The 20725-nt window shown below is 56.2% G+C and overlaps 3 protein-coding genes across 5 annotated transcripts; 1 reads left to right on the top strand and 2 right to left on the bottom strand.

Annotated features, from left to right (window-relative positions):
• The first annotated feature begins 1937 nt into the window (after positions 1-1937).
• Positions 1938-4715, top strand: RNF26 (ring finger protein 26). Its single transcript, XM_045556284.1, has one exon. It carries the CDS (start codon positions 2514-2516, stop codon positions 3813-3815), a length of 1302 nt encoding a protein of 433 aa, XP_045412240.1. The 5' UTR covers positions 1938-2513; the 3' UTR covers positions 3816-4715.
• Positions 4716-6431: 1716 nt separating this feature from the next.
• C1QTNF5 (C1q and TNF related 5) lies at positions 6432-8648 on the bottom strand. Of its 3 annotated transcripts, none has more exons than XM_045556282.1 (3): positions 8217-8648; positions 7689-7962; positions 6432-7331 (listed from the first exon to the last, which is right to left on the bottom strand). In XM_045556282.1, the coding sequence occupies exons 2-3, from the start codon at positions 7900-7902 to the stop codon at positions 6814-6816; spliced, it is 732 nt and encodes a 243-aa protein (XP_045412238.1). In that variant the 5' UTR covers positions 7903-7962; positions 8217-8648; the 3' UTR covers positions 6432-6813. The 3 variants fall into 3 exon arrangements, with proteins under 3 accessions (XP_045412238.1, XP_045412237.1, XP_045412239.1); XM_045556281.1 differs by having other exon boundaries at positions 7689-7952; XM_045556283.1 differs by having other exon boundaries at positions 7689-7945.
• Positions 8649-8715: 67 nt separating this feature from the next.
• Positions 8716-14341, bottom strand: LOC123641471 (membrane frizzled-related protein). The gene is made up of 13 exons (XM_045556280.1): positions 13755-14341; positions 13566-13668; positions 13340-13453; positions 13085-13237; positions 12738-12951; positions 12183-12313; positions 11934-12059; positions 11597-11673; positions 11081-11229; positions 10456-10586; positions 10182-10313; positions 9428-9555; positions 8716-9327 (listed from the first exon to the last, which is right to left on the bottom strand). Exons 1-13 carry the CDS (start codon positions 13806-13808, stop codon positions 9103-9105), a joined length of 1737 nt encoding a protein of 578 aa, XP_045412236.1. The 5' UTR covers positions 13809-14341; the 3' UTR covers positions 8716-9102.
• Positions 14342-20725: the final 6384 nt, after the last annotated feature.

Genomic DNA, 20725 nt, shown 5'->3' with positions numbered 1-20725 from the left:
AATTGAACACAGTGGGCCGGGTGTGGTGGCTCAGGCCTGTAATCCTAGCACTCTGGGAGGCCTAGGCAGGTGGATCATTTGAGCTCAGGAGTTCGAGACCAACCTGAGCAAGAGCAAGACCCTGTCTCTACTAAAAAACTAGAAAGAAATTAGCTGGACAACTAAAAAAAAATATATAAAAAATGAGCCCGGCATGGTGGCGCATACCTGTAGTCCCAGCTACTCGGGAGGCTGAGGCAGAAGGATTGCTTGAGCCCAGGAGTTTGAGGTTGCTGTGAGCTAGGCTGACACCAAGGCACTCTAGCCCAGGCAACAGAGTGAGACTCTGTCTCAAAAAAAAAAAATGTCCCTGAGGACAACTGTGGAAGAAGTGGTCAGTTATATTGAGGGCTGCAGGAAGATTGATTAATAACAATAAAGTGTTCACTGGACAAGTAAGATGCCTGAAGAAGAGAGGTTAGGGGTAAGGGTTTCGAGAATGTTGAAAGGGAGGTGGGCACATCCCCTGAAGATTTGAAATGGGAAAGGATGCACAGTGGGACATAAAAACACCACCAGCAACAATAACCACCACCATAAGGCATGATCTGGGCCAGGGGATAAAGCTAATTTTTATATTATTCTCCTTTGTTTAGACAGATTAACATTTTGTGCTCAGAGCTTGGTTTGGGTTGGGGGTAGAAATACACTGTTCTTGACAATCCAATAATAAAAACTGGGAAGTTGGAGTCTGATGGCTGGAGAAAGGTAGGGGAAACCTCAAGAGGAAGAGAGAGAGAAAGGGCCGGAGAAAATATTAAGTTGGGGCCTGACAGTAGTGAGAAAGAGGGTGGAGAAAAGCCAGTGGAGGTTTAGAAACCCCAGTTCTCCATCTGCGCTATGGCATAACATACCTGTTGTGACCCCAGTGCCTCAGTAAAGCTTTGCTGCATAGCTCAGCCTTGTATCAGCCATGCTTTGGGGAATGAAGGACTCAGGTAGTGTCCACGGTGGGGTGTAGAGGGGACAAACACTTTCAGGAGTTCAGTGGAGATGGAACTCCATTGAACAAGTAGGAAATTAAAGAACAAGTAGGAAATCAGTACAAGCAGGAAATTAAGCAAAGGAGACCAGGGGAAAATTCCCTGAGTATCCTTGGAGTTAGTAGAAAACACCAGGATTCTCAATATATTTGGGAGGGGTTTCAAATACATTTTGAATATTGTTTGAGAATTAAAGAAAAGGGTGACTTTCTGAGGAACCTGGGGCCACTCAGGCATAGATATCCAACTAAATTGTTCAAGTAAACAAATTAATAAGGACCGGGGTAGGAAGCTGCGCTATTTCCAATCTGTGGTCCCCTTTTCTCAATGACAGTGACGTAATCTCCTGAGGATGCTGAGAAACCCTGATGAGCGTGGTTTGGAATAGCAGTTTGGGAATCTCCTGGAACAATCCGTTTCCCCTTGTGAGCCGCCTGATAACAGGCACTGTCGTAAACTTATTTTTTGAATCCTTAATGCATTGTAGGAGCCCAATAAATGATGGAATAAATGAATGAATAGAAGACGAGGAAACGGATCTCAGCGGGCTGTGAAGGCGGCGCTGTTCCAGAGCTCAGGCCAAAGGCGGTGGCCTCCGACCCGAGCCTAAAAGCGTTCGGTTGCCGGGGGGAAAGGACAGTGCCCAAGTGCAGCCGAGACCAAGGTCTGGCTCTTTTAGAGGGCGGGGCTCGGAGGTTGTATTTTGACGCTCCTGTCAACGGGCCAATCACCGCTTCAAAGGGGCGTGGATTGACGGATTGACATCCGTCTCCTCCCCACCTTTGGAAAAATACTTGTTTGGGCGCAATTCAAACGGACCAATGAGTGCTCGACTTTCCTGCGGCTGGCCCTCATTGATTGGCCGGAGTTTGTCATCCCTCCCTCCTTGTCACGCCTCTTGCCCCACCCCTTTGCACACAAGATGGCGGCGCCCAGCGGAGTAGAGGCCGCGTCTGTGGTTTGCCGAGGCTGACTCCTTCTCTTGCTGCCCCTTTGGGCGCAAAGCGCCGCGGGCGGGAGGCCGCGGGCCGGGCGGGGACAGGGGCACCTGCGTAGCTGGACTGCGAGCCCGCGCCCAGCCTGCGCCTCCCCCACCCGGCCCCGGCCCGATCCCATCCCGTCTGTTCCTGGTCTCCTCCCGGTCTGACCCATTGCCTGGCCGTGGTACGCCACACCGGTCTCCAAAGCTGAGGTCGCTCCTCCAGCCCAGGCTTGCCTTCACTTTAGATATGTTTGGTCTCTTCCCTCCCAAACAGCTCGCCTTTAAAACCGGGACTCTTGGACTGGCGCCTGACCCCCTTTCCCTCTGCTAAGACTGCACTTCTCTCTGACCTGACCCACTTCTTCCTCGGACTCTTGCTTTCCCCTTGGGTGGAGACTGCTCACTTCCCTTCCAAATTGATCCCTGACCCCCCAAAATATTGACAACCTGGACTATCCCCTCAACCAAGGAGTCAAACTTCCTTTTGGACTAACCTCCATACTCCTATCATGGAGGCAGTGTACCTGATAGTGAACGGGGTGGGCCTGGTGCTGGATGTGCTGACCTTGGTGTTGGACCTCAACTTCCTGCTGGTGTCATCCCTCCTGGCTTCCGTGGCCTGGCTTCTGGCCTTCATCTACAACCTGCCACACACGGTACTGACTAGTCTTCTGCACTTGGGCCGAGGAGTCCTGCTTTCACTGCTGGCCTTGATGGAAGCCTTGGTCCGGTTCACCTTTGGGGGTTTGCAGGCCTTGTGTACCCTGCTTTATAGCTGCTGCTCTGGCCTGGAGAGCCTAAAGCTCCTGGGGCACCTGGCCTCTCATGGGGCACTGCGGAGCCGGGAAATACTGCACCGGGGCATCCTCAATGTGGTCTCAAGTGGCCATGCTTTGCTGCGCCAGGTTTGTGACATCTGTGCCATTGCCATGAGCCTGGTGGCTTATGTAGTCAACAGCCTGGTCAACATCTGCCTTATTGGCACTCAGAACCTCTTCTCCCTGGTGCTGGCCCTGTGGGATGCGGTGATGGGGCCTGTGTGGAGGATGACAGATGTGGTGGCTGCTTTCCTAGCCCATATTTCCAGCAGTGCTGTGGCCATGGCCATCCTCCTTTGGACCCCCTGCCAACTAGCCCTGGAGCTGCTGGCCTCAGCTGCCCGCCTCCTGGCCAGCTTTGTGCTGGTCAATCTGACTGGCCTGGTGTTGCTAGCTTGTGTGCTGGCAGTGACAGTGATTGTGTTGCACCCCGACTTCACTGTGAGGCTGGCCACCCGGGCACTCAGTCAACTCCATGCCCGGCCATCCTACCACCGTCTCCGAGAGGATATCATGCGTCTGTCTCGCTTAGCACTGGGCTTTGAGACCTGGCGCCGAGTCTGGAGCCGCAGCCTGCAACTGGCAAGCTGGCCGAACCAGGGAGGGGCACCTGGAGCCCCCCAGGGTGACCCTAGGAGGGTGTTCTCAGCCAGGACCCGGAGACAGGACACTCTCCTTGAAGCAGGGCACAGATCAGAGGCAGAGGAGGAGGAGGTCAGGACCTTCAGAGCAACACCTGCCAGGGGCCGGGAGAGGCTCAATGAGGAGGAGCCTACAGGTGGGCAAGACCCATGGAAGTTGCTGAAGGAGCAAGAGGAGCGGAAGAAATGTGTCATCTGCCAGGACCAGAGCAAGACGGTGCTGCTTCTACCCTGCCGGCACCTGTGCCTGTGCCAGGCTTGCACCGAAATCCTGATGCGACACCCCATCTACCATCGCAACTGTCCGCTCTGCCGCCGGGGCATCCTGCAGACCCTCAATGTCTACCTCTGAAGACTCCCTCCCTACCTGCCCACCTCTCCATGCTCCATGCAGGCACCCACACTAGGACAGCATTACCATCTCATCTCTGGGTCCTGGCCTGAATCCCCTCCTGCCCCTGTGGCTGTCACGCCAAGCCTCCAAGCCATACATCCAGGACTTCGAGATGGGATACTCTGGAAGTCTATGATCTGGGTGGGGGCAGGGTAAGATAGCTTCTCCTTACCTGGTGGTTCCCTTTGACGCTGAGGGTGGTGAGTATGTCACTATGCAAGGGCCCTGAGACTGTTCACTGTGGGCTCTCCTTCAGCCTGCCCAGGGCCCATCCAGATGCCAGCCTCTGGGGCTATCCCTCTCTGCTTCTGGTTTTTCTGTTGGGAATTTGTAGGTTCTTTTCCTGCCTCCTTCCCACTTCTTCCCCAGTTTCTGCAGCTATAACACATCTGTTTGGGTGTTTTGGCAACTCAAGGGCCTTGGAATGATTTTGAACACAAGTTCAGCCAGAGCCCCTGTACCCTGGTAGGCTTTGAGGGTGATATCTCTCAGGTGCCCTTAGAGCCAGTTCTGCCTGTCATGATCTTATGAGGCTCCCTTTCAACCTGATCCAAAAGCTGGGATCAGGAGTTTACCGCTGCGTGGGTGCAGCTACACCTGGCTTTGGGACCATGTGCCCTCCGGCACCCCAGCTCACTGGGAGCCTCAGGAGGGATAACCAGATTTCTACTCATTCCCCTTTCACTCCCCACATCACATAGAAAAATGGCGTTCTGTCTCTCCCTAGCATTGGGGTGGGCAGACTGTGCACATTTCACTAGGGTCCAAACACAGAAGGGGCTGGGGCCCAGGGGCCTGCAGCTCCCTGAGGGGTCCATCTGGCCCAGTTTCCAATGAATAAAGTTCTGTTGACAGCTCTGACAGCCTCTGTGTGCATCCCTGCAAGGGTGAGCAGTTGGTTGAGGTAACCGATGCTCCATCAGGGTCCTTCTGTCCTGCTGGAGTCAGAAGTGTGGTCTGTGGGGGGAACCTGGGCTTAAACTGGAGGATGGGGGAAGAGCTAAGATAGGGTGGGAAGACTGTGCTATGGGGAGAGCCCATGCCAGGGCGTGGCGGATTAGCTCTCACTCCCTCTGACCTGTGCCCTCTCACACATGGCTCTTGAAAAGCCTTCCCTCTTTTCCATTTTTGCCAGAATTAAGCCCTCGTAGAGAGGAATGTGAACTGTCTCACCTCTTGAGTCAAGCTTCCTAGCTTTTTCTCTGGTGCCACTCTTCCCAGGAGGGAACTGGGGTTCCTACTGCCTGGAGTCTAATCTACCCTCTGATCCCTGGAGGAGCTGGTGCTGGGCTTTGTACCTCGGCATAGAGTCTGCACCGTGATGGGCTGGAGTAGGGCTGTGGGACTTCCTGGTGGAGGCCAGGGAGCTGAAGCCCAGGATGCCTGAGACCTGTCTCTAGCTCATATCTGGGGCCCAGGCCCCATTGGTTATATCTGCTCTCATGTGACCAGGAAGAGAGGAGGGGCACCCCCCCATAATTGTATGTTTCATCTAGGAGCATAATGCCTGGCACTGCCTTCTGGGGAGGGGGGCGGGGAGCGAGTAGGTCCTGAAGGAACTCTGAGGAGAGGCCCCTCCACTTTCTCTGGGCTTGAGAGGCTGAGCAGGCTGTGGGACTGGCAAGGCCTGGTTTGTTAGTCATCGGATTGGGGGTGGGGCCCAGGCTGGGTTCTGAGGGTCAGGGGCGGGGAGCCTTGAAGGGGCTTTGTGGCCAGCCTCAGACATAGTGGCTCGGCCCACCCAGGCTATGCCGGGCGCAGTGGGGGAGAGTTCTTCATCTCCACCTCAGAGTTGGGAGGCCCAAGGGAGGGCTTGGCACTTTCTCCTCCCTTCCCCCAACCCTGGAGGGGGAGCTGAGCAAGGGGAGGCTTGGCTCCTTCCAGTCTCTGTTTAATGTGGGGATAAACATTTTATGAGAAGAAGATAAACTTCCTGAGCTGGGAGCGAAGGACCCCCTTTTCTTCCACCCCCATCTGGAATTCCTTTGGCCTACCTCAATACCGGTCCTCCCACCAACCACCCCAGCAGTCATGAGCTCAAGCTACCCAGGGTCCCTGCTGCAGCCTGGAGCTGTGGCGCCCCCTTGTGGTAAGCTCGGAAACGACTTATCTCTGGACACCCAGGGACACTCCACCAGTGAGAGTGGCACCAGTGAGAGAGCAATAAATAGCTTTCCAGTCATCTGGGGACCAGACAAGCAGACAGAACAGCCATGAATGAAAATCTCGGGCTCTTTTTTGGATCAGGACAAGGGTGTGTGTGGTGAAGGCAGCCCCACCCGGTTCATTTGGCATCTTTGTATTAGAAAAAGGTGCCCCTTTCTTTCTCTGGATGGCCAGAGACCTGTACCAGGAGGGTATCCCTCTCAGTCAGACACTCCTGTTCACAACGTACAGACCTAGGTGGCAGCTCTGTGGAGCAGCCTGTCACCCACGTGGGCCTGCTTCCTGTATCTCCTGCCCCAGATCTCCCTCTCACCCAAGAACCCTCCCTTCTGCCTGAGCACACGGCTCCACACCATGGTACTCAGATACAGGGCATCCCCACCACTAAAGAAAGGCTGAAGCCAGTAGGAGGGTTTTTAGATTTATTGAGTGATCTCTGAGAAAAGGCCGGCCCCAGGAGTAGGAGGGATGGGGGAGGACCCAGAGAGGCAGAGGTCCAGGAAGAGAGCACCCCACCGTGGGGTCCTGGGCCAGAGCAATTGGAGAACCCACACTTGCCAGCACTGCACATTCCTTGGTCTTGGGCAGAAATCCAGCCACTGCCCCATGCTGTCAGAACTGATCTCAGACAGCCTCTGTCCCCATTCCTTGCAGCAGGACTGAGAGGCCCCTATCCCACCTCCCTAGTCATTCACAATATTCCAGGGGAGCCAGCCCTCCTGGGTGATATGGCTGTCAGTGTCACACCCTCCTCTAGGAGTGAGAGGGTGAGCTCACTTTCCAGTGAGCACTAAGCGAAGACGGGGGAGCTGTGCCAGTCAGAGTACACCAGAAATCCAGAGAAGGTGCTGTCTGTCTTGATGCTGGCATAGATGCCAATGTAATCACCCACGCCCACCTGCACCCACACCTGGTCCTCGGGCTCCAGCCTCACCATGGCGCCCCCCGAGAGCGAGGCTGGCTTGGGCCACCCCCCGAAAAACTGGAAGAAAGAGGCGATGGATTGGCCATTCTTGACCAGATCGAATTGCAGGCTGGCCCGGTAGACGGTGGCGTGGACCGCGAAATAGTAGATCCCGGGCACCTGGCAGGTAAACTTGCCGGTGGTGGCGTCGTAATGTCCCTGCTCGTTCACCAGCACGCGGTCGAAGGGTAGGGGCGCATCGGACAGCGGAGGCACCCGGCTCTCGGAGCGCTTAGCGCTGAAGGCGGAGCGTGGGGGCACGGAGCACTCCCCCGCAGGCCCGGTCGCGCCCGTGGGTCCCGCCTCTCCTCGCGGCCCGGGGTCCCCACGCGGCCCCGGCAGCCCTGCGCGGATAAGGGAGCGGTTAGGGTGAGAGTAGCGGCCGGGTCAGCCCGCAGTGGGGTGCCCGAGGTCGACTCTAGGGACACCCCGCCGCCCCGCCCGGGCCTCCCTAACCTTCGGCTACTGCCTCCCTGCGCACCAGTTTCTCCCCACCAGTTCCTGAAGCGCTTAAGGCAGATCCGAGGGGCAGGTCAAGGAGGGTCCCGGGAGCTTTGGCTCCCGCCGGCGGACTCAGCCCGTCCCCCGCGCGCAGCAGCGCCCCCTCGCGGCCGCCGCGAGCCCCGGGGAACACCGGAGAGCGGAGCCGCGCGGTGCTCGCTCCGACGTCCCCATGGACAGCAGCGAAGGTGCCTTCTTACCCGGCTGCCCGCTCTCGCCTTTCTCGCCTGGAGCTCCGGGCGCGCCGTCGCGACCGTCACGGCCGTCGCGGCCTGGCAGGCCCTGGCTGCCATGGTGGCCAGGAGTTCCTGGAAGGCCAGGGTGCCCCGGGCACAGGCTGGGGATCTTGTTGTCATCCAGCGGGGGAGAGCCGGCCGCCAGGCCCAGGAACAGTAAGGCGAGGAGCAGCCTCATGGCGCTGGCACCCGGAGCCCGAACGCTGGGGTCCTCTCGTGGTCTGTGGGCTAGGCAGGGCTGGAGTCGGGACCCAGAATTCTGGGACCTGCCTGGCTCCCCACCCCGGCTCGGCCGGGTCGGTCCCCACCCCACTGCCACGCCCCTGAGACAGGGGATGCAGAAAGGCCCCCCCCCCCCAGATCCGAGCTCCCGGAGAGCACAGGCGAGAGCGAGAGGAGAGGCCGGCCCTCCCAATCCCCAGCGCCCGGCCCGCGCCCAGGCTTTCCCACAGTCTCCTCCCCGTCCCCGTTCCCCTCCTCCGCCACACTCACCCCCCTCCCGGCTCCCCGATGGCCTCCTTGTGGGCGCTCGCTACTCCGGACCCTGCAGTCGGCCGTGCTCCCGCCCCTGCGCTTGTACCCAGCCAGGGGCCCCCTGCCCTCGCCGTCCCCCGTCCTGGTTCGCTCCCTGCCGGCTCCGCTCTGCTCCTCCCAGACTCCAAGAGGAAACCAGTTGTTCGGGGGCCAAGAGCTCTGGACCGGGAAATAGCTGGGAAATAACTCGTGGTGTCGCCCGGCGGGCGGCCAAAGTTTGGGGGGAGAAAGGAGGGGGAGAGAGACTTGAGCCGGCACAGAGAGGCAGACCGTGAGGGACACACACTCAGGGCCCCTCCTGTTCCCAGGAGCCGGAGGAGGAGAGGCGGGGCAGTGACAGAGACCAAGGACGACCCTAGTCCAGGAAGAAATACAAGCAGAGAACTGCGGTGGAGAGTTCTAGAGGCGGATAGTCAACTGGATCCCCAGGGCCTAGAACAGGGCCTGCCACCTTAGCTGGCACTCAGTATATTTTTATTGCATAAATGAAAAAGTCAGAATGCAGGTGACAGACAATGTGAAAAAGCAGTTGAAAACGGGGAAGGCACAAGATGGGAAATCTGAGTGAGAGACCTGGATGGGAAGGAGTCTAGATTGTCCTTTGGCACAGTGGGGGGCTGGGTCAGCAGCCTGAGCAGCTGGGGCAAATAGGGGACAAAGAAGGAGCAGGGAGGAGGGTCCCATTAGCCCCTGTGGATGACTCCTCCTTGCCCTCCCTAGGAGGCCCCAGAGAGAATGGGCAGAGTGCCTGCAGGTCCCCTTCCTTGGCTCCCCCACTTGCCCACCCTGACTGGCAAAGGACGGTGGGCAGGCAGAGGGTGGAGGGCAGGGGCCGGCTTCAGGGTCAGGGCTGGGCACAGGCTTCCAGGCCAGCTGCCTCAGGCAGCCTGTTGCAGTTGAAGGGCCAGGGGGTGCCCAGTAATGCCAGGCCAGACTGGCACTGGTGCTCTGCCTCCTGGCAGACAGAGCGGCAAGGGGGAAGGACACTGCCTAGGGGGGTGCAGCGGGGCACGAGCAGCCCACAAAGGAGCCTCCGGAAATTCTGGTAGCAGGGCAGACTTGTCAGGCTCTGTGGAAGGAGGAGACGAGCCCTCAGGCACCCTGCTCCCCAGGGCTCCCCAGGCTCCTGCCCTGTCCCGGGGCCTCCTCCTTATCTCTGCCCAGAGCACCTTATAACCGCTGAGGACCTCCACCACCTCCTCCTGGGTGGCCATGCCCACCCAGATATTAGGGAAGGCCGTGGTGTTGTAGCTCAGACCGATGCACATCTCCACCTGGACAGGCTCACAGGTCAGCTCTGCAGGGTGGGAGGGGAGAGTCACTGTGCGGACACTTGCTGTGTGGCCTGGGGTGAGTCACCTAATTGCTCTGGGTTCTGGTTTCTACATGGGTCAGCTGGGGGTTGCTGTGCGAATCCAAGGAGATAACAGGGAGAGATGCTTCGCATACCCCGAGCAGCCCTGCCATCCTGAGGGCCCGCTCCAAGCAACATTCGCCAGCCCTGGGCATCGTACAGGGACCTCTGTGATCTCAGGCAATACGGGCACCCACATTTGCAGGGACCACTTGGGCCTCTGGTGGAAACTCCGCTGTTCTGTGTAAGATCTGACCTTCACCTTTGGGGTGGGCTGTGGAGAGGGACTCTGTGTGACAGTGGGACTGGTTCCTGAACCCGCATTGATCCCCGTATTCCCGTTTCCCTTGGGGTGACACTGAGTACCACTGCCACCACCAGCTGAGAGTCAGTCCAGGCCTCTGTGAAGCAGCCTTAGAGTCGAGATAGTGAGGCCCAGCCCCCCTTGGCCCTATCAGGGAGGACAGGGTGGAGTGTTAGGGAGTCTGCCAGCAGGGTTTCTGTAAGGTGGGCACCCAGGCTGCCCCCGCCTGCTGGCCCTGCCCACGGTGCCCGAGCAGGCTTCTCACCTGGGGGTGGGAACAAGGGGCTACTGCAGTTGTCACTGCTGCTGTCTGGGCAGTCTCTCCACAGGTCACACATCCACTGCAGACTCTTACACCCTCCATCCTGGCAGGAGAACTTTCTGGGCCCACAGGGGTCTGTAGGCACAGGGGCATGACAGTACCCAGGGACATGCCTACAGCCCCACTGCCCTCACGGTGCCTGACCAGGGTTCAGAGCCTTTCTCTGAGCCCTGGAGGCACCCCTGCTGCCCACAGCCCCTTGCCCAGGGGCACCTACTCTCTGTGGCATTGAAGGCCCAGTAGGTGGCTGAGAAGCCCCCGCTGCTGATGCCATGATCTGTCCTTAAGAGCACAGCCAATTCGTGGTGCGAGGAGATGAGGGGCGGGGGTGGCTCTGCTCCACAGAACCTGCCCAAAGCAGAGAGCAGCGCTGAGCACAGGCCCCAGCTGACCTGGGCTCCACCGCAGCCTCCCACAGACCTGGCTCTGAGCCAGGAGCTCTGGGCGATGCCGGAGGTGAGGGAGACAGTTGCTGATGCAGGGAGGTTAGGGTCTGGCAAGGAAGACATGCATATTTAGTAGACAGAGTATTAAGCAAACTGCTCACACTCAGCCACTTTGAGATGGGAACAGTCAGTTGAGGGTTTGTAGGAGAGGTGGCAATGCCTCCTGCAGGGTGGGAAGAACTGGGGTAGGGAGAGGTTTGGGAAAGGGCCTCCTGGGGACGGGGTGACTGTGGAGTGAAGGCTTGGAGGTCAGAAGCACAGCCTGTGTTGGGGGACAGTGAAGAGACCTCTGGCTTGGAGTAACGGAAGAAAATGAAGCTGAGAGGAGTGCAGCGGTGCGGAGGAAGCGCCAGACTGCAGGAGGCTATCCACGGCCCCCTCCCCTGGCTCGTGTACCTGCCCAGGAGGCTGAGGGCCCCTGAGCCGCTGGTCTCATACACTTCCACGTAGTCAAACTTGCACTCGTCCTGAGCTTCCAGGCTGAAGTTGTGGAACTGCAGTTCTATGCCGTATCCAGCAGGCACCGAGATATGCCAGGTGCAAAGCTGGGGGAGGGCACAGATGGGGTAGTTCACGCTACTTCCTCCTGTCCCAATGTGGGCATCCAGGCTGAGCTCCAGAAGGGGCTTCTTCCCCCAGTGCAGGCTAGGCAGGGAGGGGCACTGCCCACCCAGCTCTTGTCATTAGTAGCTCTTAAACTGAGAAGGGCCTTTTAACTTATCTGGTCTCAGAGATGAGTTTACTCAGAGTAGGAACATCTAGGTACACAATAAGCACTAAATAATATTCCCCTCCCACTTGCTTGATCTCTTCCCAAGTACAAGGCAGTGTCTACCATGCTGTCCCCATCACACTAACCTTGGTGCTGTTCCCATGTGTGCCCCTCCCCTCCCCAGGGAGCCCTGCGCTTACCTGTTGGTGAGGGTACTGCTGCAGGTAGCTGGGAGTAGAGAAAGTGTCCTGAAGCCCAGTCAGATTCCCCCCACACCCTGCAGAGAGGCAGAAGGGCTCATGAGTTTGCCAGGATTTGTGCCTCCAACCGATAGGGCCAGCAGTGATTGCAGAGCAAGGGTGTTGGCCATGCCTACGGGGAAGCAGGTTCTGGGCCAGAAGAGTGATCAAGCAGGGAGTGCTGGGGTGGGGGGCGTGGGAGGGCTGGTGTGAGGCTGGGCAGATCTGGAGAGTCCAGCCTGAACCTGGACCTGATGCCTGAAGAGAGTACCCGCCCTGTGCCTGGTGGGGCTTGTACCTGAGGACTTGGCACTGCAATTGGTCTCGTCACTGCCATCAGCACAGTTGGCAAAACCATCGCACACTGAGTCAGGTAGCAGGCAGACGAGCTGGTCACAAGGGAACTCATCGTGGGCACAGCTCCCTGGGAATGGGCATCTGGAGTCAGGAACCCCAGAGTCCCCACCCCTTTTGCCAGTGCTGGGAGTGGCTGGAGGGGAAGTGGACACTCAGTAGGCAGCTGGGGACACGGTGGGAAGACACTCACCATGCCCAGGGGCCACAGCCTGGTACCAGGCATGGAAACCAAATCCTTCCACGCTGCTGTCAGAGACGAAGGCCACCCGGAGGCGGCTGGCATTGCTGTTGAGTGTGGGGGGAGGTACCCTCCCACATACCCTGCAAGAAGCCAGGTTGGGGGTAATGGAGGCTCCGAGCTTAGGGCCAGCCAGAGTGGAGCTTGCCTGGGCCCTGCAGTCCTGTTTCCTCAACCCCTGAACTGGTAATGATGTGGTCAAAAAGCATCCTTGAATTCCCCAGGGAGCGCTGACCTTCCCAGCACCTGCACATCCATCCTTGCAGCATAGAGTTTACTCATGGGAAGGACAGGAGCTCCATTTTACAGATTAGGAAACTGAGATCAGAGAGGGGAAGTGATCTTCCTCAGGTCACACAGCTAGCTAGGTGGTGCCAGAGCTGGGCCCAGAAGTCAAGTCTCTCAATTTCCTCCCAGTCCAGCCTTTCCCGCTGCAGCTCCCCGGTTCTGCCCCCCAGAGAGTGGTTTAGGACTGACGTGGGATCTCCTAGGGTCCGAGGGACCCACCTGAGAAGGGGGCCTTCGGGCTCAGGGGAGATTTCCAAGCGATCGAAAAGACAGGAGGCCACACTCTCCATGCTGAGGGCTTCAATCTTGAGCTGGATTGTGTGGTCTGTGGCCACCTGGATGTGCCACACGCAGTGGGCGTTGTGGGGGTAAGGGTCTGGGTAGTTGGGGCTGCTGAAGAAGCCCCTGGGGCCAGAGAGGAGGCCTCCACAGGCTGCAGAGATGGAGGTTAGCGTTCAGAGGTCAAAAGGAGAGAGGCCTTTTTTCCTCCAAGATGCCTCTCCCTGGGGTCCCCTCCCCCTGCCATCTTGGGTTCTCCTCCAGGCAGAGCTGCCCTGAGTACTCACTGGACTGGACTGTGGGGCTCATGCCTGCCTCCTGCTGCCTTTTAGGGGTCCCAGTTGCCCGAGAGGTGGTGGTGGTGGTGGTGCTGGTGGTGGTGAGGCCTCGGGCAGGCAGGGGGCTGTAGGAGGCCCTGGGTTGGGGTGCAGCCTGCAGCTCTGGAAGCAGGAAGATGGAGGAGCTGGACCCCAGGGGGGCAGGTAGAAGGGCTCACAGGTCTCGTGCTAAAGCCCTTCTCCCCGCAGGCCCCAGGTACTCACGGGCCAGGATGATGGCCACCAGCAGCCCAAGCAGCAGGAGCAGCAGGCTGGCGAGCAGGAGGACGCATAGCCAGGAGAAGTGGCAGTCTGGCTGCAGCGCTCGGGGACGCCGACCTGCGGGCCGGCAGGTGGGATTTTGAGAGTCCCCCTCTCGGGCCTCCCTCACACAGCCCTTGGCTCCTGGGCCTCTCTCTCCTCCCCCCAGGAAACCCCATGGGACAGTTACCATGCCAGGGAGCTCGGATGCTGCAGCTGGCATCCTCCTGGAAGGCTGGTGGAGGGCAAGGTGGCCCTGACTCAGGCTCAAAAGCAGGATTGCAGAACTCAGTCTGGAAGGGCGAGACTTGAGGACTGAGGGCAGCTGTGTCCATGGGGGCTGCTGGGTCTTGGGAGAGTGGTTCCGTGTGGCCCTTACCTTGCTCAGTTCTGTCGCCTCCACGCAGAGGATGACATCGGAGTAGTCCTTCATGGCCCAAGGCTCTGCATGGCTTTCTGGGGTCCCCGTGACAGCCCAAGATCCCAAGGGCCCACTCTTTGACCACAAACCCCCTACCAAAGGGGCAGCCTCTACTCCCTGAGGGAAAAGGCTGCCAGGCTACACCAGCTCTCGGCTGCCCTTGGCAGACTGGTTTGGGCTGCGAGCTACTCTGTTGCCGTGTGGGGGAAGGGACTGGCAGCCAGGAGGAATTCGCAAAGGCATGAAAGGGTCCCTTAATCCAACTCAGCTGAGGACGCTGAGGTCTAGACCCTGGCACAGGGTGGCAGTTCTTAAAGGCACAGGCAGTGGCTGGGAACACCCAGCAGAGGAAACTAGGTGCTTGGTGGGGGATATGACTAGGGGAGCTCACCACCCCCTTCTCCACCTCACCTGGGTACTGAGTGAGCTCCCGGGGGTGCTGGGAGGGAGAGGGAACTTGCAGGCGTAAGGAAGCCTCAGGTGGTCTGAGGAAGAGAGAGAAGCTGGGTGTAGGGCACCCAGCTTCAGGGCCTGTGCGTCCTGAGAACAAAGCCAGCTGCCCACCGTTCCTCCCCCATCAGGGTGATGCAGCTTCAGCCACGCCTGGGTCTTTAGATCACCTGCATGACCAGGACAAGGAGAGAAGCCATTATCGGAAGAACACGGTGTGAGCTGGAGGGCTGACTGCTTGACCCTGGGGGCTCTAAGCCCACGGGAGAAAGGACGGAAGGAGCAGAAGGGGCCCCAGGGCTTGGGCAGGGTCGGGTGTGGAGTCGGCCGCAGGGTGGGAAACCTGCACTCTGCAAACAAGGTTACTTGTTTCTTTATGTGCCTCTTTCTCCACGAGTGAAGTTCTCTTGGCAAATCCCAGCCTGGCTCAGCTGTCCTCAGGGAGAAAGGGCTTGGTGGTCTGCCTTGTGTTAGCCTCGCTCAGGCTGAGCATATGGCGGGGCAGGAGGTGGGGACGCAGCCTGATATTTCTGGCTACTATTTGTAGGATGCCTATTCTGAATGTCTGGGCAAGAGGTCTTGCCTGAGGTTTCTCTCCTTCGTAAGTCTGGGAGGCAGCGTAACCATCTTACAAATGATGGTGCTAAGGCTAAAAGAGGTTCAGTAACTGCCCCAAGTCACAGAGGCAGTACGTTGAGATGAGAGTTGAACCTAGGACTGGATAAATCCTAAACTCAGGTTTTCTGTGACATGCCTCCCTCACCCTACACTGGGGCATGTTAGGAGGGCAGAGGGGTCAGAGGGACAGAGCAGAGCGAGAAACCCAATGGAAACGGAAGACTCAAAGGGGGCAGATTCTGTGATCCTCAGGAGAGGAGAGTCCCCCGCCCGCAAGTTCTTCTCCATTCACCCCTGGAAGGCCTCGGGCTGGTTTTGTCTAGGGCGGCAAGCCTTGTCCTGGACCCTTGGATGTCTAACCACGCTTGGTCTTTAGGGAAGGTACTTTTTGGTAGCTGTAGGGACAAGTGTTCCCGAACAGGATAAGATAGTCCCTGACTACAAGTACTTCTCATTCTGGTCTGACAAAGACTGAGCAGGATTCCCTGCCACACTGTGTGCTAGGAGCCAGGGCCAGGGGGGACAGCTCCATGGAGAGAGTGGCTGTGTGCTGAGCTTTGAGGGTGACGAGTTGGGAGAGCCACGGCCCTTGAGTCTGCTCCGCTCCGGAGCAGCTCGTTCCCTGTGATCACTCAGAGGCTGCAGTGCCAGGGCTGGCCGAGTGCTGGGCTCCCCCAGCCAACTGAGACAAGGTGCCCTTGACTCAAGGAGTCTCTGGTCTAGTGTGGCTGTTCTTAAAGTGGGGCCTGGGGACTTCTTTCAGAGGGTTTGAGAGGTTGGAACTGTTTTCATAATAACGCTAAGACGTTATGTGTCTTTTTCATGCTCATTCATATTTTCCAGACGCCCCATGACGTATGCCATGGCATTGGGTTGACTGCCGAAGGAGATGTGAGCCCAGCTGTCTTCTATTAAGCCAGACCTTAAAGAGATTTACAAAAATGTAAAACAACACTGTCTTTTTTTGAGACAGAGTCTTGCTCTGTTGACCCGGGTGAAGTGCAGTGGCATCATCGTAGCTCACTACAACCTCAAACTCCTGGGCTCAAGCGATCCTCCTGCCTCAGCCTCCCAAGTAGCTGGGATTATAGGCACATGCCACGATGCCCAGCTAATTTTTCTATTTTTAGTAGAGATGGGGTCTTGCTCTTGCTCAGGCTGGTCTCAAACTTCTGGGCTCAAGCAATCCTCCCGCCTCAGCCTCCCAGAGTGCTAGGATTACAGGTGTGAGCCACTGTGCCCGGTCAACACTGCCTTTCTTACTAATTTATTTTTGCTTTGAAAAATGTGGCTTTTTTAAAAAATATAAAAACATTTATGTTAGCATGTAAAGGGCTTATTATTTTTTAAAAATGTAGTGTTTAAAATTAATAAGAAAATATTGAAATTTCTTTCAGTTTTAATTTTAATTTGGTAAATATTGATAGATGTAACCCACATAAGCAAAAGTTCTTTGGGGTTCATCCTTATTTTTTTTTTTTTTTTTGAGACAGAGTCTTGCTCTGTTGCCCAGGCTAGAGTGCCGTGGCATCAGCCTAGCTCACAGCCACCTCAAACTCCTGGGCTCAAGCAATCCTCCTGCCTCAGCCTCCTGAGTAGCTGGGACTACAGGCATGTGCCACCATGCCCGGGTAATTTTTTTTTCTATATATATTTTTAGCTGTCCAGATCATTTCTTTCTATTTTTAGTAGAGATGGGGGTCTCGCTCTTGCTCAGGCTGGTCTCGAACTCCTGACCTCGAGTGATCCTCCTGCCTTGGCCTCCCAGAGTGCTAGGATTACAGGCGTGAGCCACCGTGCCCGGCCATGCCCTTATTTTTAAGAATGGAAAAGGGTCCTTTGAGAACTATGGTTTTAGTAGACAGACATGAAGACAATTTACTGGGTTAAAGGCCAGAGAGCAAGTGTATAAACTGGAGAAGTAATGATGTTGTCCGATAGGGGTGTGCAGGAGGACTTCCTGAAGTGGTGGGCCTTTAGGCTAAAGTTTGGGGGTTGAAAAGGATTTTAATAGGCAGAATGCGGGAGTTGGGTAGGGCATTTCAGGAAGCAGGAGAGGCTTAGACCTACTTCCTATGGAGCAGGGAGTGGCTTGGTCAGAACTGGGTCTTAGAACTGTCCCTAGGTGTTGGGAGACAGCCGAAGGGAGGCCAAGGGGAGGGGGGTGACCAGGGAGCGTCTCTCTGCTTTGCTGTTGCCCATGGCCACCCATCCTTGACTATGCCCTGGGCTCCGCGGGCACAGGCTCTCCTGCCCCTGGCTGCTTTACGAAAGAGTTCCAGGGAAAGGTGGCAGCCTCCCTTCAAGGGGCCAGGTCAGGGTTGGGGGCGGTGGTGGCATAAATAAAACTCAGTGAGAGTGACATTGAACACAAGACCCCGCAACTCACCATCCCATTTCGCCCTCATCCCAGCCCTGGGAGGCAAGGTCAGGGAGGAATTCTTGTTCCCATTCCCTGTTGTCACTGGGGCTCCTGGGAGTTCAGTGCCTTTGCCCCAGTGGCACAGCTGGCAAGGAGCAGGCTGGACGTCAGAGCTGGGTCTGCCGGAGTCTTGGTTTTCACTCTTTTGTTCTTTTTCCCCCTTCCTTTTTTTTTCTCCTTTTCTTTTACATTTTCCATGTTCTTTCTATAAACCTGTAGAATGGATTAGGGGCACGAGGGCCTGTGGGCAAGGGCACCGGTTAGAAGTGGAGCCCAGTGCGAGAGGCCAGGAGGCTGAGACCTGCCAGCAGCTGAGCTCCTGGGCTTCCTTTCCTTCCTCCCGCAGGCCCCGGGGCCTTGGCCTTCTTGCCTCTTCCTTCCGTGGGGGCCCTCAGCCCCCACCTGGCTCTGCAGTGGACGTGATCTCTACTGCACTCGCTGTCCCTGCTGCCGCAGATGTGTTTCCGTGGACTTCCCTGCTGATCACCATGGATAAAATGAGCCAGCAAAGGAAAGTTCTGTGCTAACTGGATTCGTGCTCAAGTGACCTCTGACTCCCTGGAAGCTCCTCCAGTGGCTTTTGCTTTTCTTCCTGAAAGCATGGAGCACTGTGGCTCCCCCGTGCTGGCCCGTTCTGAGTTTGCTCTATTATCCTCCTGCCAGCACGTAGGGCAAGGCCAGCCTGAGGTCAGTGATAATGTTCTAGGACTCCAGCTTTCTAGAGGGTTCTCCAGGTCAAATCTTCCACTTCAGTCAGACTGGCCTCTTCACTGGCCCCTTCATTGTCCCGGGAACACGCTGTGCTCACCGTGTCTCTCCATCTTCTTCTGATCTGGAATGCCCTCTTTTTCCTTGCTCCCAGGGCCAGCATTATAGGTATGCATTAGGCCTTTTCCCTACCAAATATTTTTTATTTATTTTAAAGACTGTCGCCCAGGCTGGAGTGCAGTGATGTGACCATAGCACACTGTAACCTTGAATTCCTGGTCTCAAGGGATTCTCCTGCCTCAGCCTCCTGAGTAGCTGGGACTACAGGTATGCACCACCACACCTGGCTAATTTTACATAGAGGCAGGGTCTTGCTATGTTGCCCAGGCTGGTCTTGAACTCCTGGCCTCAAGCAATTCTCCTGCCTGGGCCTCCCAGAGTGAGTGCTGGGATTACAGGCGTGAGCCACTGCACCCAGCCACCAAATCTTGCAAATGTGCTCCTTCTCCCTCTCCTGGCTCACTGCCACCCCCTGGTCTTCACTTGTCTCTAGGAGCTTGGAAGAGAGCAGCTCAGTCCCATCACTATCTCCAGGAGGCAGGTCACCCTAAATATCAGGGAATCATTCCTTGGTTTTGGAACACCCATTTAGTGGATCTACCTCACTAACTCTGTTTAGTTTGGAGAATGCTATACTTACTTTTTGCATTCCTAAGCCTTGATCAAATGTGTTTTTCAGGAAAAAGAAGTCAGAAACATCCAGAGAGGCCAGGGGAATTAAACATGTGCTGAGGATCACCCACCATGACAATCTCAACGGAGCCTGGATAGTGTAGTCCCGGAAATGAGGGCGGGCTGGGGGAAGTGCACACTTGTTGAGTACCCACCATGTGCCAGACACTCTGTTTTTCTTAACTGGCATGCACAACTCTGAGTAGGTATAGCTATGGAGAGGAAGAAACAGGCTCAGAGAGCTAAAGTAATTTTGGGGGGCTCTGAATGCTAGTCTCTTTCTGCCGTGTCCTGCATCCTGCACAGGTGCTCATTTCTGTCCTTAGAGCTACGAAGGATGGGGACCCCAGAGGTGCCTAGCTCAGAGAGACCTACTAGGGTCCAGGTAAGAGGTAGGTCATGCTGGTTTTGCTGTTGGACAGGTGGGAATGTTACATTGCTGTTTAGCTTCGTTCCTAATAGAAGCAGAGTTGCAAAATTTACTGCAGAAAGTCCTGCAAATTGCTGTCAATTATTCGACCAAAAGGCAGAATACTCAGACGGAAAGAGAACTGGGTGCGCAGTGGAGACAACTGGGTTCCATCCTGTCTCCACCATGACAGGCTATGTGGCCTTGAGCAAGCCTTCTCTAAGGCTCCGTATCCTCACTGCTGAAATAAGTGTGGACAAGGTGACCTCTATGACCCAAACTCTATAGCTTTATAGAAAGAAATAAGCATTTTCTGAGCAGTGGTCACTTAAAAAAAATTAACTCTATAAACTGGAGCCAGGGAACCAGAGGTACGTAAGTCCCCTAGCTTGGGACTCAAGCATGTATTTAGAGGAAAAATGACTTAGAATGATTGGTAACACTTGAGTAGAGACCTTCAAGAGCCACTAGTCCAATCTCCTTTATTCACAGATGAGGCATTGTGACCCAGAAGGAGGGAGGTTCCTGTTCAAGGTCACACAAAAGCAGCCGCAGGGGAGCGCCTCCCCTAGAGAGAGGCCTGCTGGAATGGGAGCAAAGAATGGGGAAAGAAAGCCAAGTTGCTAGGAGGCAAAGCTGAGGGGCAAAGACACCTGGGGACAGACCTGTGTTTGTGGTCTGTGTGGCACTGGGGCCGTTGCCATGGGGATGAGAAAGCATTCCGGGGTAAGTCTGTAAGAGGCGGGAGCAAGAGTGGAGGGCCTGAGCTGAGCCCCTGTCCTAGGTGTTATCTACAGTCTGCCTGTTCGCTGGTGGCAGACAGCAAAAGCGCACGGGTGGCTTCTACCTCCACTGGAAAGCTAGTCAAAGGAGAGGTGTGACAATTTACATCAATTTGGGGCTCACCCATTCGCTTTGCTACAAGCCTAACATTTCCATTTTGAAGAGGATCCTGCTCACCTGTGGCTTGGGGGCAATCATCAACATTTAAAATCTTACCTTGGGTTGGGCCATTCTCAGGGCAAGCCAGGAAGTTTGAGTCCCTCAGGGAGAAATCCCAGGATTTGAACCATTGTTGTTTTCAATCTCTCTTCTCTACTCTTAGGAAATGCCCAGAAAAATGCCCTCACTTCTGTCCTCCTCCATGAGGGGGTTTGACAGCAGTACACAGGACTCAAATGACAGCAGGTGCTCTGTCTCGGCAAGGATGGATAGCTAGGCCTTGATTCTCAGTGTCAGAGCAGTGAAGGCAGTGAGGAAGTGTCCCAGGGGACACTCTAGGCCAGCTGGTGGAGCCATCAGCCTCCCTAATTCTAAGACCAGCGACAGAAATGCAAGAGGTGAGCAGTACTAAAGATGAGATAAAACCAAAGGAGACACCGTACCTGAGTGCACCAAAAAGGTAATCTTTTTAAGGGGTTAAATCTAAAGTCTTCGAGAAGAGCACTTTAGGGAACAAAACCATTAACACAAAGGGAACTGTTTCAAATCATTAGGGGGAGAGTTGAGGTCTTTGGTTTATCAAAGATCAAGCCCTGATCACCCCACATCCAGGTAAAGCCCCTCTGCTCTAACAGCAAGTTTTGCAGC

Source organism: Lemur catta, chromosome 7 (genome assembly GCF_020740605.2).
Source record: "Lemur catta isolate mLemCat1 chromosome 7, mLemCat1.pri, whole genome shotgun sequence".
Classification (NCBI taxonomy): domain Eukaryota; kingdom Metazoa; phylum Chordata; class Mammalia; order Primates; family Lemuridae; genus Lemur; species Lemur catta.
This window is presented reverse-complemented; position numbering and strand designations above follow the sequence as displayed.